The sequence below is a fragment of the Xiphophorus hellerii genome, chromosome 22, assembly GCF_003331165.1.
Source record: "Xiphophorus hellerii strain 12219 chromosome 22, Xiphophorus_hellerii-4.1, whole genome shotgun sequence".
NCBI lineage: Eukaryota > Metazoa > Chordata > Actinopteri > Cyprinodontiformes > Poeciliidae > Xiphophorus > Xiphophorus hellerii.
Genome location: NC_045693.1, coordinates 11,619,974 through 11,640,333, shown reverse-complemented (window position 1 = coordinate 11,640,333; position 20,360 = coordinate 11,619,974). Strand labels below are relative to the sequence as shown.

The 20,360-nt window shown below is 38.6% G+C and overlaps 1 protein-coding gene across 1 annotated transcript; it reads right to left on the bottom strand.

Annotated features, from left to right (window-relative positions):
* Positions 1-363: 363 nt before the first annotated feature.
* Positions 364-17,014, bottom strand: ppp1r21 (protein phosphatase 1, regulatory subunit 21). Its single transcript, XM_032552945.1, has 22 exons — positions 16,414-17,014; positions 14,520-14,588; positions 13,470-13,616; positions 13,198-13,299; positions 12,951-13,115; positions 12,808-12,866; positions 12,389-12,483; positions 11,036-11,088; positions 10,775-10,924; positions 10,555-10,656; positions 10,391-10,479; positions 10,145-10,281; positions 9,395-9,487; positions 8,268-8,395; positions 7,530-7,679; positions 7,145-7,237; positions 6,383-6,637; positions 5,942-5,977; positions 5,710-5,826; positions 4,033-4,131; positions 3,809-3,937; positions 364-1,670 (listed from the first exon to the last, which is right to left on the bottom strand). The coding sequence occupies exons 1-22, from the start codon at positions 16,471-16,473 to the stop codon at positions 1,641-1,643; spliced, it is 2,358 nt and encodes a 785-aa protein (XP_032408836.1). The 5' UTR covers positions 16,474-17,014; the 3' UTR covers positions 364-1,640.
* Positions 17,015-20,360: the final 3,346 nt, after the last annotated feature.

Sequence of the window (20,360 nt, the reverse complement as noted above, 5' to 3'; positions counted from 1 at the left end):
GCCATTTTTATCACAGCATCCACTTAAAACAAGTGGTTGTTATTGTTTATTTTTCCACTTTGACCTCAGATGTAAATAAATTTCCAAAATTAGCATATTCCTAAGAGGTTCAAATGACTTTTTGACCTTTCAAAACCAAGTGACGACATTAAAAACGAGTGTTCCCCCTGCTCTTACACATCTCTTCAACAGTGCTGCCTCAACTCCTAGTGGTTAGTTTGTTACAGGCTGTTTTTGTGTTTTAAATTACAGACTAGTCACAGACCAGGTCTTCTCCATTTACCAGACATGAAACGTGTACACTAGTGTCAGGCAAGTTAAAGAAAACAAAAAAACCTCAATAACCAGGTAAATCTGACACACTTCAATATTGAGCAAGGTTTTTATTTTAATTCACATATGTGCCTTTTAACGTGTTACATTGTGAAATACAGATTTGTTTTCTCCCGTGGGTTAAAGGGTGTTTTCAAATCTCTGTGATCAAATTTCAGTCTTGAATTAACGGTTCTGGAGCAACGCTTCTTTATTTGTTTCACATAGAAAAGTCTGTCACGAGTCACAATTTCCCTAATCTTTGTTTACATTGTGGTTCAATCTGTCAACGACTCTTCCCAGTTACATAGACAGCTACTGAAATAAAAAAAAAAAAAAAAAACAGCTGCAGAATCTGTATAAAATAAAAATCTGGGTAAAATAAAGATTTGTAACTTCTGAATAAATGCAAATTTTTGTATACATAATTTTAAGAAACATTTAATTACATCATGATTTCAGATGAATTCACATGAACTCCTTTTATTCTTACATCTTAGATTAATGTAAGGAGCTTTGAGTATGCATCCACATTTCCTTTGGTGATGATAAAAAAAAAAAAAAAAAAAAAAACTATTGTTACCGATCAACTTCTTAAGACTCAGACTTGGACAATTTCACAAGCCTCAACCTGCCCAGGTAAACAGAGCTCATCAGTGCTGAAAATCTTCTTCAATCCACTTCCAGAGGACTGAAAATGAAAACGTTTCCGGAAAGGGTAATGATTTCAAGTGCATCTGTATAAGCTATTTGATCATACTCAACAGCTTGTTACATTATCCATGTATCAGAAGGGGTAGATTTACACAGTTACCACCTGCACAGATAATCTCAAATCCAAAAAGATTTAGCCATTTCATTGTAAAACAATACTCTCACGTTGCAAAGCGCGGTGTCAGAGTCGCTTCAGGAGGCAACACCCTGCAAACGTACGACCACACCAACATTTACTCTGTTCACCTACTTACAGAAAAGCAGCAAAGGGTGCACAGTTCAATTTTCTCTCGCACACTCAGGCACACACTTAGTCAGAAAATTACACACATTAACAGGGTTTGGTCTTCAAGTCTTGACTTCGGTGAGCATTAAAAACTTCCACTTCAGCTGTTTTTCTATCCTCTTTGACCTGAGAGGTCAGCCAAACCATTTATAGATAATCATAATCATTAAAAAGGTGACGTGACAAGAAAACAGAAAAACAAAGCTTTTATCAAACATGTTCGAGTCTCTGAACTCGCAGTCATCCTGAAGGTCAAAAGACTGCGTCGGTACCAAGAGGTTCTGCAGCATGGAAATCCTCCGCACATGTTGACGGTTTGAGAGCAGCTCTAACGACTCTTGTTCTTTTTCGCATTCGCCTAAAAACAAAAATAGAATAATATAAAAAAGAAACTATGAATTCCAAACGGTGTAGTGTAAAATAAACAAGTTAAACTTGATCTAGTTAAAGTTCTTTTCCACTGACTTAAACATTATTGAATGAATTCCTTTAAAAACTGTGAAACAGTCCTTTACTGAAATACCAAATCGGATAACTTCAGCCAGCCGTGGTGAACAAAGTTTCTTACAACGCTCACACTGTGCATAATGTGTCCACACTTTCATACTTTACTCATAATACATACAAAACTTGCTTGAGAAACAACTCATAAAAAAAAAATACAATTTTAAAGTGTATTGTCCCACCGGCCCGTTAATAAGTTGGTTTCTTTTAACTTTCAGAGTCAATAAAGTTTCCACCTCACCAGGTCTTTGTCCCTCTCCACACATTGAAAGCAGGTAAAGTTGCACTTTGAGACATAATACCGATATCTAAAGCTGCTACTTCAGGGAAGTTTATAGCCAGGGAGTTAAAAGTTAATTAAAAGTATTTAAACTGATTGAAGAGCTAACATTTATTTTGGAACGAATGAGTTTAAAAATTTTTTGAGTTTTAATGAGCTGAACTATGTAAGGAGAGAGAAATAAAAACAGAAGACAGGACTAACTCTGATAGAGAAATGTACCTCTTTTTTTCTCAGTCTAAATTTAAATCAGACCAAACTTCTGTTTCAGGTCAGATAGAATTACAGAGGGAGAATATGTCAAGATATTTATTTATTAATGTCTCCAAAATCAGACGTTTATATCAGGATGATCACTGTCTCTTTAATCAATGAGGAAGAATCCTCTTCATGTCATGGAAACTTCTTATAAGTTTATTGGCACATTTGAGTTAATTGGTGGAACACCTGTAGATGTATTTTGCATTTCAATGAATTATGCTTTAAGAAACAGATTGCTGTTACAAATGCACACACGAACAAATGCTTTCCTGTTTGGACAAATATCCTGTGATGTGATGAAACCAAAGTGGAACTGTTTAGACATAAAGAATGCTATCAAAAACTGAGGAAATGTATGTAAACTTCAGATTTTAAAGGCATTAATATACGAACACATCTCCGACATATTTATTCTCTCATTATTGTGGAATTACTAAATAGAAATAATCTTGGTAATTCTACCTGATCATAAACAAGAGCAGCTTGATTTTGATTTAACTTCAGAAGGTGAGGAAAAAAAGGTGCATGTGTTTTTTTTATTCAGTGTATGTATTGTGGCTTCAACTGTATTGCATCTGGCTCTAACCAGGTGATCAGTGCTGGTTCTGAACCTGTTCACAGAGCAAAGCTCTCCAAACCAACCACTTTAGGGAAAGGAATCGTCACAAAGGAATGACTAGCCAATACGAGGAGCTCTTGTAGGCACATTAGATAAACGGGGAAAAGTAAAAACTACTATTTCCTCTCACAGCATTTTTTATCTATAGGAGAAGCCAAACATGTCAACCAGTTATCACTATAGATTAAATACTACATCATTACTGGAGTTGTTTTCATTTCTAAGGTTTGAGTCATTCTATCTAATAAAAACATATACTGAGAAGATTTAAGGAAACTAGCTGCTTGGGATGTTGTTGTGACTAGATGTAAAAGGTCCAGCATATTTCAAAGTGACCAGGAGAAAATATGTGTAAGGTCAAATCTGAGGTGTTTTATTCACAGTAAAATCAGAGATTGGCATAAAAACCAAAGTTTTGTGTAGCATTTAAGTGCAGCACACAGCTGAAGCTCACTTTTACAGATTCTTTAGAAATCCAAAACATGCAGAGGCTAGCTTGTGAAGTTCCAGTAGAAAATGGCTACCTTCAAAGAACAACATGTTTTGACCTGTGACTTCCTGACGTGCAGAGATTAGTGTGCATACGAGCAAGAACATGCACGCTCGGGAACAGGCCTCTCTTTTACTGTCGACTTCGACTTAATTACTTTTTCAGACGACTTGAGCGGGCGCGCCCTACATAAAACGCGACTAGGAGTCAGACAAACCACAGATGACCTCTCAGCTCATCTCCTGTCTGACTGAACCCTCACAAAGTCACATTTAAACCTCCACCTGATCCTGATCTAGCCTTTAAAACGGTCTGTAACCAAAACCCTTCTCGGCGCAGTACCTTGCCACCCAGCTTGAGCATGTCGATTTCCTCTCGCTGCTTGCTCAACGTCTCATTCATGCTGCATAAATGGTCGCTCATCATGCTGAGCTGGTCCTCGTAGCTCCTTTTAGTTGTAGTCAGCTCGTCCTGCGTGAGACGCGCTCCAGTTAGTGTAAGCGTGTATTCTGATTAGGAAAGAGATCCATGTGTGCATACAGAGAAGGTGCTAGTTTTTGCTTTACCTGCAGCCGTGTGATGTTCTCGTTAGCCAGTTTGACCTCTTCGCTCAGAGTCTCCCGTGCTTTCTCTGCGATGGCTAATCTCTTTGCCAAGGCTCGGCACTAAAGGCAGGAACAACAAAGTGAACATCTGCTGAACTCTGGCAGCGACCAAGGAAACATAAACACCTCAATAAAAGATGCTTAAGTGATCCAACTTACAGAAAAAAAACAAAACAAAATACAAAGCCTAATGATAACCTTAACACCTTAATTAAAAGAAAAATAAATGCAAGTAATTGTTAGATGCAAGGTATAAACGATAGAAAAAAGAACAGGTTGTTTTTTATAAATAGGAAATAAAAATCTCAAATGCAGAGTTAGAATTACAGATGGAAGTTTTTTGGTGCATCTTACGATTTTTATACACAGAGATTGAAATTTGTACCTGTTCTTTTCAAAATAGCTCATGTTCATCAAAATGAAATGAAAAGCTTTTTTGAAAAGTAATTTTCAAGTCTTGCCAAGGATTCTTAATTAGATTCAGGTCTGGATTTTGACTGGAGCACTTTAACACATGGATATGTTTGGATCTCAGCTGAATGTTTAAGGTTTTTGTCCTGCTGGAAGGTGAGTCTCCTGGTTCTCAGGTTTTCTGGAGCCTCTAATAGGTTTTGTTCCAGCAAAGCTCCATCCATTTTCTCATCAACTCTGACAGAAAGTTCAATTTTGGTCTCCTCGGATCAGAACATCTTCTCTTGCATACTTAACTTTCTCACTTGCCACACTTCAATAAAGGTCAGATTTGCATTGTGCATCATGATGCAGTTTGTTCATAAAGGCTTTCCCCCATAAAGTGACCTATATCTGATCTTTTCACCCAGAAAAAAAAAATCTGATTTGAGTCACTTCCATATGTGGAACGAAATCGGAATCGAAAGCATCTGCAGCCTGAACGGTCATGCCACATTTTACACGACTTCTATGTCGTTGCCATGAGGCATAAATTGTAATTATGAACCAGAAGAAGCCAGACCAGATGTAAGCAACGGTTGAAAAAGGAAATTATAATTCTAAAATTATGAAACAAGTTTGCTTCACTGAAATGCATCACATCACAATCAGAACACTCCTGGCTCTGATTACACATCAGAAGTTGCATTCAACGCGTCACAAAACACCACTGCTATTAGTTGTGCTTTCTTTTTATCAGCTTCCTTCATCTTGCTATAACTTTATGATAATACTGTCAGCACTCATTGCTGAATAAACTTTGAAATCGATCCGTAAACAATGCGCTGCTGTGTGACGTCATCGTTCTTCTTCTGCGGATGCAGGCCGCTTTGGGGTCAGAAATTGTTCACACAGATTGCGTTCGGTTTATTCAATACACAGAAAAAAAAAAATCTAATTTCAATCTAATTTCCAGTTTGACCTCTTCGCTCAGAGTCTCCAGTGCTTTCTCTGAATTTAAAAATATCTGAATTGCGCATCAAGACCTAGTGTGTGAACAGTTGGACTTAGGCTGAGGTTTGATTACCTGCAGGAGGGCTCCGTTTACCGGTAAAGTCAATTCTCAAAGCAATTTCTTTGCACTGGAATGTATGTAGTTGTATTAAAGTAATTGGGGGATTAAATAAAAATGCATGGCACACTTTTTTTGCAAACACTTCCTCCTGTCAGACAGGACGCAGTCCTCACCTCTGAGTGAAAGTGAACAGCTTTGCTGTCTGAAATCTGGAGCTGGGTGGTGAGTTCTCCCACTCTCGTCATATAGTGAGTCTTTATCAGCTGTTCACGAGACTCTTCGTCTCCCACCTGCAACACAGACACAACAGCAGGATGAGACTTTTCTTTTTCTTACTAAGGCAGAATAAATAATGATCTTTTCTGTTTTTGTGTGGAGCTATTGGTTAATTATGCTATGACTTACGTGCTCATTTGTTGGTGTTGTGCACAACATGCCAACCTGGAGTCGAAACAGATAAATAAATGTGAGTTTCATCAGTGTTGATGTGTTAAAGAGACTGCATCAGACAGCGACGGGCTTATGTGGGGAGATGGGATGGCAAAAAATAGCTAAATTCAAAGTAGACTTGGAAAAACAAACAGCTCTGATTTGTGACTTCACCGTGAACTTTGTTCTGACTCGCATTAAAAAAAAAATAAATTTCTGCCACATCAGCACATTGGAAGCGTGAGTTGTTGTTTTTTTTAAAGCTAAAACTTGCTTAGTGGGAGCTGGAAAAAAAAGAGTGATAATACTCCCTTTGTTGAAGCTAATCAGACATGCTGCCACGGGCAAAAAAAAAAAAAAAAAAAAAAACTTTCCCTGCAAGCGAAAAACAAACAGCAGCTTGAACAGTAACGGTACCAGGCTGGTGCAGAGAGTCGTTTCTTTCCCTGTGGCTTTCTGCGCCGTCTCAGCTTCCTCGTGGCTCTGTGTGAGCCGCCCGTCTGCGGCTGTCTGGGAGCTCTGACTTCCCCCCAGAGCCGCTGCCAGCTGCGTTTCCAGGTCGGCTATGCGCTGGTTCTCCTTCTCCAGCCGCACCTTCCCCAGCTGGGCCTCCAGGAGCCAGTGCTCCTTCTCTTGCTCCAGCCTGGCGATCTTCTCCTGGCTCTGCTGCACCTGCACCGAAACGACGGGGTGATGAGAAGACAGTGACGCTCGTGGGGAAACGGAGGTTTGGAGAAGCGAAAGGACGCCAAGTGTTTATGAAGAAATGAGGAAACATAACAGAACTGTTTCTGATGAAGAGAGAGTGAAAAAACACACTTTCCAAAGACAGAACGCAGACACACAGCCAGGCTCTCAACACTTCACACCCCATCCCTAAAGAGCAACTCCTCACGTTTCACATGACATATTGCACAACCTTAAGTATTTGAATTACTGCCATTTCAACATGTCTTATTTAACTAGAAAACAATGTTTTAACAATTTCCACTTCACATTTTCATTCTCATTAACAGAGACACAGATGAACATGGCTGCATGTGGGTAACCTTTAACCCTGAATTCAATGTTAACAGGTGACCTAAACACAGCTCAATTAAATGTAATATTATTATCTTATTAATATATAAACTGTTCTCACAGATATCTATAGAAATCAGTTTTATCTCTGTGTTTTACCTGTTGAGTGAGACCCTCTCTGCTCTCAGTGGAGCTGGTGAGAATCCGACGGTTTGACAGAGCTTCTCTGTAAGGAACCGACTGTGGCCTCGGCTGAACAAAAACACAAAAAACAAACACATGTAAATAAAACTTACAGAAAAAAATGATATAAACCGTAACATTTTAGAATGTTAAGTTTATAAAACCTTAACATTATTAATGCAGGTTTCAGCAAGTCAAATTTCAAGACCTTTTCAATCCCACTATGAATTAAATTTAAGACAGGAAAAAAAAACTAGAAATATAGGGGATGATTGGGAATCCTGCTGTGCTACAATCAAGTATAGTAAAAACTCATGACCCAATAACATTTTGACAAAACCCCACAGAGGTGATGACTTACCGTTTTGATGGCGTCGATGTAGGCAGCTGCTTTCTTTTTGTTGGCCAGCATGCTCTCTGCTTGCTGCGGGTTGAGGCTCACTGTGCATCCTCTCGGACTGTAGCCTGGAGACGTGAAGAAGTCCAAGTTGTTGCTGAAGAAAGTGGCAATCTGTGAAAAATAATTAAGATCTTAAGAATCACTTTATTTAACACAGAATGGCTACATTTATCAAATCAGTTCTCAGTTCTTTTATCCAATTTTATTCAATACAAAACCTCATTGCGAACTCAACCTTTTACAGATAAATCCGATTCTCATTCTGTTGACAGTAATATTAAGCAACGTGAATAAACTGAATGGTGATGATTCTTCCGTTACTCTGGAAAATAAATATTCTGAGCAATCAGGCTTTCACAGTTGCCTTCAGGTTGCAGAAGCAAATCTCATGCTTGCACGTTAGCAGATGCTGCCACCAAGTTGGATCGCAGAGAGAAATCATTTATCCCATTATTCTGACCAGAGAGCAGCTGTGCAAACTGTGAATTGGGCGTTATCTTCCAAAAATCTAACCACTGCCCAGCTGAGTCCTCCTGTTATTTGTTAACACATTAGTGTCGTTTTACAACTGTGATCCTATTGCAGTGAAGTAAAAAAAAAAAAAAAAAAAGCATTACAGTGAACAAATCAGACATATTGCTCAGCAAGCCAGGTTAGACGCCAGAAACCCAACTGCTGCCTGCCCCCTGGTGGCCATACCTTGCCAGTGATGCTGGTCAACGAGCCCAACGATCCGAGGAGGCACTCTGTGGTGGTGCAGAGCTTCTGCGTGACTGTGGGGAGCTCCTGCTCTATGCTTGCCTTCTGGTTGTAATGTTTTGACATCTCTGGAAATGCAAGAACAGCAGGTGAGGCGTTCATACAATTAATGACCAAAAATAAAGCCTGAATTTTCAAAGCACAAGGTAGAAAATGCTTTATATCCAATTCAAAACACAGCAGAGATTAAATGCAACAATGGAACAATAAGCAGAGCAGTCTCATATACGAATCACAGAGAAAATACTTAAAAAGATTTTGCCATCTAAACAGGAAGAGCGTTACACAGATTTGAGGACTTCTGATTTCATTGATCCACACTGAAAACTCAATCAGAAGACGGTAGGGGTCTAAAGTATGGAGTTACCAGATCAATAATGTAGGCGGGGGGGCCAAGTTATTTATCACTTAGATCAGATTTTCTGTTCAATTCTGGGCTGGACTGGCAGCCAGAGAAACTATATGAGAAGTGAGATGATAAACTAAAAATGCCTTAGATAAATATTCTTAGATTGAACAACTGACACAGATATTTAGTTGTTTATCAATGATAAACAACTACGGTAATTAATATTAATATTAATCTGGATTTGTATATACATTTTCAGGTTTCCACAGGATGTTGTCATTTCAGGGGGAAAAAAAATTAGCAAATTTGTTTCACTGTGATTTAATTAGAGAAAACAAAAGGGCATCCAGGTGCTAATCTCCACTAAGAATTAGTGCATAGTAGTGAGTTTTGATGACTTGTAACACACAGTTACACTTTTGTATTTGGACCAAAAGGTCCAAAGGAAACTTACAAAAGCACTGACTGGTAAATATGACAAATTTATTCTCTTTTGACTTGTATGCAAATGGTGTCACAGTCCCTACTGTAACACTGAAGATAATTAATGTATATATTAGACCACAATGACTATTTGTACAGAAACAGCGACGAAGACACATCAAAGACAGGCTGGTGTTTTCTTCATAATCTCTAAACTGGTTGATGTTGAGTTGACACACAAAAGAAATTCAGTGTGAAAGGCTGTGGGTCAAAAGCGGCTAACGGTGCTGCTCACCTTTAATGGCATCATGAAGGCTGTGCAGGCTAGCTGCCAGCTGGGTGAAGACAGCTGAGGTGCTGCTCTGTGGCATGGCGTCCTGCTGAACACCTGAGACACAGGGTGCGCGTTTGTTAAACAAGCACAACATATTAACACCTGCAACCAGCTCTGCTCAATCAGAACCTGTGTTTCTTGTTCACTTTGTTATTATTATCAAAGAGAGAGAACATAACATATTGCAACTAAAGCCTGTGTGTCATTCTAACATATTTAAACATCTGGTTATTTACTAACAATAGAGATAAATTCAATAAATGTAACAAGAACGAAATGAGCTGAGGAGATTCTATAATTTTCAGTAAAATGTAATTAAAAGCAGGCAGTTTCCCAGAATTTGGGATCAGCAGTTGCACTGCAGTAGCTATTAGGATGTAGAGTGTATTAACGTTTTTTTCATTTAGAGTTTACATTTTTACTGAACAGGTTAATTAAATCTTTCTTTTTTCTTGAGATGAAAAATGGATTAGACATTTATAAATAAATCCACAATCTGTGAGGATTTATTTTGAAAGGAATTAATATTTAATGCAGTATGCTAATCTTTTTATATCATTAAACGTATCACTGCACATTTGTCCACATTTTGCAATTAAAAAAAATGGAATAAAATGACAAATTGACCAAAAGAAGTTCTGAATCCTTAATTCAGTAACAATCCTGAGTAATAAAAACAAAACAGAGCTGAGCTGTTGCAGGTTAACTTACTGGGTAAGGCCAAAAGATTGATGTAGTTCTGCATCTTCTCAAACACGGTGGTAACTTTCTTCATGTCACTCTGTAACTCCCGGTTTTTCGCCATCAGGGCAGCAGTGCATAGAGGCGCTTCACACTCTTCTTCCAAACTGAAAAAAAAAATAATAATAATAATAATAAAAAATCCAGAGCAGAGGATGGCTATCTGTACAGCCTCCTCCACTTCCCAGCATGCTTTCTTTCAAACACAGTGCTGACCTTTTCAGCTGGTAGGGAAGAATCTTCAGCAGGAAGTGTGTATAGGAGGAGAAATTCTCAGCGAAATTCCTCAGCATGACAACAGTCTCCTTAATTTCAACACATGTCGTTCAGAGTTTTTTTTTTATTTACTGAACATAGAAAACATTCAGTCAGAGTCTCACCAGCACTGTAACAGTGTCCTCTGTGATGCTTTGGTACAATTGCAGAAAGCTGTCCTCCAGGGGGCGCACATAGGCAGCATTCTCATGGAGATACTGAGAAAACTGTGGCGAGACAAGAACTCTACTTCTTAAATTGAACAATAATTCACAGTCCTTCTAAACAACCAAATTAAAGAGTTGTCTTTCAGCTGCTGGACGTGTTTGTGTGTGACGGCCCCACCTTCTGGTTCAGAGGAGAAATGGGTTCGATGGACGAGTCCAGGGGGTAGATGTGGACCCGCTGCTCTGTGTAGGTGTGGAAGTTCAGCAGAGCAGCCACCAGGTCCTGGATGAAACTCAGGGCTTGACTTGTTACGTCCCGAGCCTTAAGCTGCATCCAAACAAAGGCAAAGCTCCTTTAATTAGTGTGTAATTTAGTGTAATCTCTGCAACAAAGCAGTTTTCAAATAACTAAATAGCTATGAACTTGTTTCTCACTCACCTGGTGCCGTCGGTTGTGTGATGGCACATTTAGGCTGTTATAGTCGCTAAATTCTGCAGTATAAAAGAAGTTTTATCAAATCATAGCAACAACATTTATCAACAACAAAACAATATTGTAAAGCTCCAAACACAAATATGAGCTTACTGCTGAACAAAAGTTTTGATCAGATGTTTACACTCATTTGGGTCCTTGAACTATCTATTTGAATCTTTCGTTTTGGGAGATTAACAAGTAAAAACACATAATATATATGCAATAAAACAAATATAAAGATAAACAATCCCTCAACTTTACACTCTGAGTGAAACTGCATAAATATCTCTTAGCAAGTTGAAGAGAAAAGATACTTTCTGTTACCATCAGGAGCCCCTTGGTAAGGTTTTTAAGGATAGTTCCCACGTTTTAGCAGAGTTAAGGTGATTAATATTATGTTTGATTTATCTATTCAAAACCAGCTTTAGGATCATTATCCATTTGGAGCACCCAGTAGTCTCCAAGGTTCAATCATGTTGTTGTTTGAGGTTAATCTGAGGAATCGACTTGTATAATTGACCGTTATCACAGTTACAGAAACAGGCCCGAAGCATGATACTTTCACCACCATGCCTGACAACACAGTGAGTATATAACCAGGTTTGAAAGTGTAATCTAGACTCCTTCAGGCAAAGTTTTTGTCATTTTCTCCTCTGACTATCAAAACTTTACTCAAAAAGGTGTTTGGCTTGCCTAGCTGCAGGTTTCAGTTTTACTTGAAGTTGTCGTTGATAACTGGCCGCACCATCTAAGTCCATGCTTTATTATTAACACAGTTTCCAGCTTATGGTAATCTTAACTATTCAGTGGTTTCTTAACTATTTCTGATGATTCTAACCACGTTTCTTTAATCTCAAAACAAAATGTTGGGTGTCGCTGGTTTGAAACTCGATAAGAGTTGGATTTCTCCTAAACACACATCAAAATTCCTTTTGGGAAGTGTTTCAGATTCTCCTACGGACCTGACCTGAAATGTCTGGACAGAAAACCAGCCATATTAAATAGCATATTAAATAAGCTCCACTAATTCTGTGAATTAGAGCAGCCAAATCTACAGTCAGAGTTATTCCAACGTCATGTTGAAGACATGAAGTGTGTGACTACATGTGCAACTTGTTAAGAATATAAACACAATGAATTTAAACTTGTGCACTCAAGGCTTGAAGTCGTTTGCTGCATAATCATTCAGCCATGATGAATCAACATGGAAACGCATCATTAAGAACCAGAACGTAATCTGACAGTCGTGCCTGTAAAATTCTGAGGCATAAATGCTTTTAAATTGGCGTCTGCTCAGAGACAATCCCTGCCACTTACTGGTGTCGTTAAAGGGCACTTTCTCCTGAATGACGCTGCTGTTTTGCTTCACCTGCCTGCTCAGCTCCGACTGGCAGCGCCTTAACTGCTGCTGGCTGCAGACACACACCAAAAACATGATTAAAAAACAGTCTGTGTGTTTAACAACCGTTCTCTACAGGCTTCTCCAAGGAATTTAATACGATGCAGTTCACGCTTAATACTTCTGGGTTTATTCTTTCTTGAGACTGCTCCTGAATTATAATGGATGATATAGTAATATCATAATACAGCAATGGAGAACTTATTTCCTATCACAACCAAATTTTCTCACTTATTATAAAGCACCCAGGCAAATCAAGGTCATTTGTAAAGACCCTACTGACATGCAAAACTTATGAAATCTGTCCCCATAATATCAAAACTAATTTTTTCCATACCACTCTTCAGTTCGCATTCGACAGTCTTTCGCCTCCCTCTCCAGAGTTTGTGCTTTCAGCTGTTGGAAAATATAAAAATACATTTGATATGTGCTTTTTAAAATCTCAAAACTAATCTATCTCTGATGAAATCTGGTTCTCACCTCTAAACGAGCTCTGTCACCCTGCAGGCGCTCGATGGTTTCCACATACTTTGTTGTGAGTCCGTCAACAACAGCCTGGTGTTCCTCTGCTTCTCCTTCCAGCTTCTGCAGCCGGGCCCTCAGCTCAGCCTCCTTCTTCCTGTGCTGCTCATCGGCTTCATAGAACTAATAAGAATGGAGAAGAGGCAAGGTCAGAGGTCATCACACATACTTTCAGAGTAAGAAATTATACAAAGTAGATGCCTACCTGTATGTGAAGACGCTCATTCTCTTCTATCTTTTTTTGCAGATCTTCATTGAAAACACTTTGTGTCTGCAGGCCTGGCTGCAGTGGAGAGTCTCCTTTACCCTGGAAGGAAAACAACAACTGGTCAGATTTGTAAAAATTTACCTAAAATGTTCCTCAATAAACCTTTTCAAACAGGTCTATATTGTTTTATGAATAATTCTTTGACCACTACTCAGTTATAAAACCCTTTCCCCTTCACCAAGCACTCATTTCCATTGATAAAAACTCACCTTCCCCTTTCTGCTCCTGCCTTCACTAGAAGACAGCTCCTCTTGCAGCAGCTCCACCCTCTTGGCGAGCTGCTGGTTCCTGAAGCTCAGGCTGTCCATCTCCTGCTCCTGCTTCCTCAGGCTCTGGTCCCTCTGCTTCAGCTGGTCCTGAGAAACCATGAGAACAATATAAAGCAATAAAAAGAAAGACATGAGACAACAATTTTTACATTATTTCACGACCACTGTGATTTAATTTCAAGACGTACATGAACCACAAAACTTAATGTAAGAATTTACATTTAACATTGATAGGAACTTTTTCATGTATCTTTTTATTTCTTGGCTCTGCATTCAAAATTTCCTCAAAAACAGGCTGATTTGTTTCACTGCATTGTGGGCATTATAGTTTTGCCTCAGAGTAACCATCCTAAAAGAAATACAGCACATAGATCTCACAACTGGCAGTAGCAAATTTCTTGAGGAAAAAAATAAAAATTAACTCAATAAGCAGTGAATGTCCCTGTTTTGGATCTAATACAAAGTATTTAAAATCTTGGCATACTTCTGAAGATCTGCATTAGAGATGATTAAATTTAAGACTTGTATGGATAAACATCTCCTTCCACTAAAATAATTTTTCAAAGGGTCTGCGCCCATCTTTCCAGCAGGAAAACACAACAGGTTAGAAATCCAGTAGATTTCTAACTATCCAGACCTTCATTAGAAATACTAAGGTTTCAGTAAAACTAGAAAATAAAATTTTAAAAAACATAATATGATATTCCAATCAGAAAAGCAACAATTATTCCTACTCTTGCAAAAAGAATGTGTTCGGGAAAACTGTAGCAACCTTCTTTCACCCAGCTGACAGGCAGTGTGCAGCAACAGGTTGCAGAAGAGGCCATAACTAGTTCCAACCAGCCTTAGATTGGTTCTGTCAACTTGGTTCTGCACTAATATACAAAATCTTAAAGAGGACATCATTTTTTGGCAATTTTTCAGATGTATATTATGATAAACACTTTGCATGCAGATGAGACGGTGGTCTTAGCAGTATCTGTAATGTACCTTTAAAGAGGCAGAGTTAGCCTGTTCATCTACAACTGCCTTCTTCAGCACTTGGTTCTGGGCACGGAGCTGAGAACAAACACAAAAAAACAAAAACAATGACATACAGACAGAGATAAAGTCCTGAGTGAACTTGATTTACAAATACACAAAAAATTATGTGTATTACTACCAGTTCTTTGAAGTTTTTCATTCTTTCTAACCAGAATCAGAAGTCACAAAAACCTACTGAATTCTAGTAGATTTTTAAAAATCTAGACAGGGAACATGAATGCTTGACAGTTACACAGTCAGCACTTCCTGGTTCAGTATATGGTGCTTAGTTAATGGAGAGATGAGAGCTAAAGAGGAAGCAGCTTACACTCCCCGTGATGTCAGCTGACAGAGAAACAAAGGGCTGAAATAATGCTCCACAGAACGCTCTGACAGGCAGGCTTTACTGTCACCAGATCACAAATTAACCATCAGGAGTGTTTATGGCGTCTTTTAACACATCATGCATTTTGGGTAGTTAAAACATCAAACGAGACGTGCAGAGCTCAAGCTCACTGAGGCACAGCTTAGGAATTGGGGCGTGCAAACAGTTAATTAAGAACATGCGGAAGTTTAAATTACATACGCCTAAATGTTTTAGGTGAGCAAATTCCTTTACACAGAAAACATGGTCAGCTCTATCTACTCCACTGTACTCTGTAGTTGCACCAATTAATGATACATACTGGCATTTGTTACAATGAATGCTGAACCAGACTTTCAAAGCAGACTACTTATCCTGATCCAGTTGAGCATCTTTTACTTGTGTGCTATCAGGTTGTGTAAACTGCTATCAGCTCCACTTCACCTCTTTGTAAACTGAGCGTTGTCATTTTGTCCCTTCCTACTTCCATTTTTGGCCGTTTGCTTTCACCTTTGCACACCAAGATATTTTTCAGTATATTTTGATAATCTTTAAATTGTCATAAAAATGCTTCAATTTCACACATTAATTTTCAGAGAACTTTATATTACCCCCTTTTTTTGACTGATTGCGATTGTGAGAATATGATTCCGGATCAAAACAAATTGTGTTTTGATCGAATAAACTCTGCAACTGCTTGTAAGAATTTTGATGTATCCCTGTCACAATAAATTCCAATTGATGATGTATAAAATAAAACAATACAGTTTGTATCGACAGCATTGCGATTTTCACAATTTTCTCCACTGTTTTTTCATTGAAAGCATTAATAAATATTAATACATTCAAAAATATGACTAAATGCGTGTGATTTGTGCAGATTAATGCTACAATTCACACTTCTTTATGTGACTAGTGTCCTAGAGAAGTGTATTTCAAATGGTTTTTCAAGACAAGACTGGTATTTGTGTTTGTTGCCATAATTGCTGTAACACAGTTACCTAAACAAGTAGTAATAAGCAGTTCTTATTGTGATTAATCTAAGTAGATATTACCCACCCCCACACACAAAAAAAATGGTAAAATTTTAAAGGCTACATTAAAAAGAATCAAAGAGTAAATGTAATTTAACATTATCAGACAATTGTGTTGAAGCAGCTTACATTATTTGCACAAAGTAACTGTACAATATTAGACATGAAACGCTTAAAAGAGATAGTAATGGTGGTGTGGTGACCGCTAGGCTTAACTGGAAATGGGGGCCCAAATAAAACTTTCCTGGGGGCCTCATATACCCTGAGACAATTGTAGCAAGTAGAAAATTATAGAAAACAAGTTATTAAAAAACATGGTATGAAATGTGTTACTGCTGTAAGACATGCACCGTGACAATATTATTATTTTCTCTGAGCCTGTATATATTATTATAATCAGATTACAAAATTTCTGGAACTTGAATCACATGGCAAATTACGTTTAATTTTCTTTCCTTTTTACCTTTGAATACTCCTGCGCCAGCTTGCTGTATTTTGTCTGCAGGTCTGTAACATTAGCCATTGTAGCTGGAAACGTATCCGGTCCCAAACACTTGATGCTGGAAGCAGCTGACCCAGGGAGCCGATCAGCTGGTCGCCACAACCCGAATCCTCACGCTGTCGGAACTGTTCAATGCTAGCAGGCTAGCTCAGATCGGCAACTCCGCAGCTCCTTGTTCCGTTACTCGGTAGAACTGACTTTAGATACATGATGACAGACAGAGGAGATCACAGCGCGTTCATAATCTAACTTAAGTTTATTTTCAAAACCGAGAGTTGCACTGTCTTGCATGTTTAAATTAGCGCTATTAGCTAGCAGCTAACTAGCTATGTAGCAAAACAAATCCATACACCGAGCAACACGTTAAACACGCACTATTGATTAAAGAGAGCCACGTTAATCAGCAAAGTCGTTGGGTTAATTTTAACAGCGAGTGTTGCCACCGCTGAGACAATGAGACAGTCCTAAATATCCATCCGTTTGGAGGAAGACTCCCATTATCCTGCTAACCCGCAAAATCCTCTTCAAATGAGAACCGATCAGAGACAACAGAACGGAGTCAAAGTGCATGGAACTGGTGGGCCGGTGTCAGCAGAGCGCCGTCTGGCGTTCGGAGTGATGAATGAACAAATAAACAACTCAAAGGTATTCCTTTTCCTGAAACTTTTATCGCCACAAACTGAAATTAATTTTATTGAGCTGTCATGTAATAAACCAACATAAAGTAGAAGTGAACGGAAAGGATTAAAGGTTAAAACGCATGCTTTTCATGTTTAGACTATAGCAATAAAACAGGAGCTTTCCAAAGCTCAGTGATAGAGCAGGTGCATACAGAGAGGCTACAGTCCTCAGCACAGTTGTCCCAGGCTCAATCCTGATCCCGGGGCATTTGGAGACTAATATTGTCCTATTGTCTTTTGCGAAAAATAAAAAATAAAATCTCTAGCAGATTCAGGCAGATTAGATGGGGAGAATCTGTGAGCATCAAATTACACAGATTGGATTTGATAGGTCTGGGTTTATGTTAGGCTGCACAGTGATGCAGCTGGTAGCACTGATTCAAACCCAGAAGGTTCTGGGTATGAATTCCATCCTAGTGGTCACTTTCTGTATGAAATTTGTATGTTCTCCCTGTGAATGTGTGGGTTTTCTCCAGGTAAACCGGCTTACTCACGGTCCAAGGGTGCATCCCACCTCTCGCACAATGACTACAGGTGCCAGTTCCTCCTGCTACCCAATAAGGATAAACTGGTAGAAAATGGATGGATGGGTTTATGTTGATGGTCTTCTTGCTGGAAGCTGAACCTCAACCCAATTGCAACCTCTTACAGGTTTTCATGATGCTGCCTCTATTATGTTTCACTTTAGGGTTCAGGTTGATGCACAGTGCTGGTTTGTAGCAGCCACAGGTAGCATCTTACATGTATTCAAAAAATCTCACTAAAGCACCTTCACATTGCTCTGCCTATACTGTATTGCTTTTGCCAAGCCACAGATGGAACTTCTTATGGCTTTATTTAAACATATCTGAGCAATAACACATAGAGAAAAACTAGTCAGTACAGCTTCATACTCTAAATGAACAAAATCTGAACATTCCCTGTATGTACAGGTTTGTTATTTTCATCCACCTGCTGTTCTGTTGCAATTTATTGAATTGGTTACTTAATCTCAGTGAAGTTAAATAGACATTAAATAGGATAATGTGGCAAGTAAACGGCATATTTTTGTTTGAATAATATGCAGATTAAAGGTGCAATATGTTATGTGGTATTTAAAGGTAAGTTATTTATTTATAAAATCTGGGAACAGCAGCTGGTGATATACATGAATAATTGAGTCTTTATTCCTGTTAATTTACTCTGAAACGGAGGGTGAGCATGTTGAGCTTTTCGCTCCATTTTTCATTGGAAGAGCAAAGTCCTTCACTTGGTTTTAAAAACAGAAACAACTTTATAAATAAACAGAAGATTCCAAATATATATAAATTACTTTTTAGTAACATGAAATATTTTTGGAGTTAGCTTTTCCCCCCTTTTTAAAATATAAAAACCACTATACCAAGTTTTATACATAGAGATACTTCTTGTCATTCAAAAAGACTTTTAAAATAAATTACCGTTTAAAATAAGAGCATTAACCTGATTTATTGCTGAATTTCAGTAGTACATGTTCCCAGCAGCTGTAATAAAAACAGGACCAGGAATCATAGATGGTCTGTTTCATGTGAAGGACAGTCTCTGTGATTTCACTTCACACTGACCTAATTTAGCTCAGAAGTGAAATGACATGTTGCTAATGCATCCATCTCGTCACAAATCCTACACGATTAATTTGTCCTAATCCACTCTAATCTCTTTAGATTTTTCATCACGTAGCATAACTGTTTCCTTTCCCATCCTTTGCTAAAACGTATACATGCAAAACACAAACTCTCTCTTACACCACAGCCAGTGGCTTCGGCATTGTCTGGTTGCCTGGCAACTGTTGGCGTGGCGTGGTTGCTAGGGCCTGTGTAGGAGGGAGGGAGGGAAAAAGGGGGGGATGCTGCTGCTCTGATTTCCTGCTGAATTGAGGCAGTCAGTAGGGAGAAGCCCCCACCCCTCCTCTCGCTCCCTCTTCCAGTCGACACACAGGACTCTATTGAACAATAGAGCCATGCCAAAGGACCCAGGGCTAGTCAGACAAGCCCTTGTTCAGGGTCACACCGTGTTCATCCCGCAGTCCTCCATGACTAATTAACTAACAGAGCAGAGTGTCGTTAGCACATCTGATGTTGCATCCCTCAGACTTGTAGGGCTTTACGTCGATGAGCGCGTGGTGGGTTCCTGGTGCGCCCATGAAGAAGAAAAAAGGGAAAGTGATGTGGAGCTGCCACTCGAAGCGCCGAGCGCAGCTTGTGCAGTCAAAACAGAGCCGAACTACTGGACCTGACGGGAAATGCCTGGCAGATGAACCAAAGTAGTGTAACAACCTGCTGATCCTAACCAGCAGCAGTAGATGTTGTTATAAACAAGTAGCAGAGTTGATCTGAACATTTTCATAGTTTGTCATGTTACAACAAAAGTATTTTCTCAGGATTTCGTGTGTTGGACTGACATAAGATGTGCAGAATTGTGAAATGAAAGGAAAAAAAAAACTAAAAAGTGTGGCATTTGCAACATGGAGCTGGGGCACATGGTAACTGAACACATCCACAGTTAAGGTGGAAGAATATAAGCACAAAAACAATTAGTATTGAAAACACACACAAAAAAAACATGCAGAAAAAGTTGCTCTGCTCAGTTCTGATAATAAAATTGACGTTTTTGGAGTGTTTGCAAAATTATGTGTGTGGAAGAAATCATCCTATACACACCTTTCTCACTTTAAAACATGGTGGTAGCAGCATCATGATGCTTCAGTGGGAACAATGATGGTGGGTCAGTTTATGGGAAGATGTATAACATAAATATACGTTGATCCTGGAATGAAACCTGTTAAAGTGTGAAAAAAAAATGCTTACGGTTTAGCTACAATAGCGTGATTCAGATTAAAATGAATTATTGTTTTAGTGTCCCAGAGTTTTTACACAGTTGAGAATCTAGACTTAGAAATTGACTGAATTTCAGCTATTTTGCAGGATTGTCAAACATTCAAGTTTCACTATGTGCAAAACTGGTAGACATATCCACTAAAAAAGAAAAAGAAAAACATAAAACACATATTGAAACCACAGTTTTGGGTATTTGACAAGTAAATATATTCTACTTCACAATTAATTATTTTGTGTTAAGTCTATTACATAAAATCTCAATAAAGGACATTGAAGTTTGTTGTTGTTGAGACAAAATACAGAGACACTAAATCTGCTTGACTGCTTTTTATAACGTAAAATCTAAGAAACAAGAACAAAGATGCACACAAGT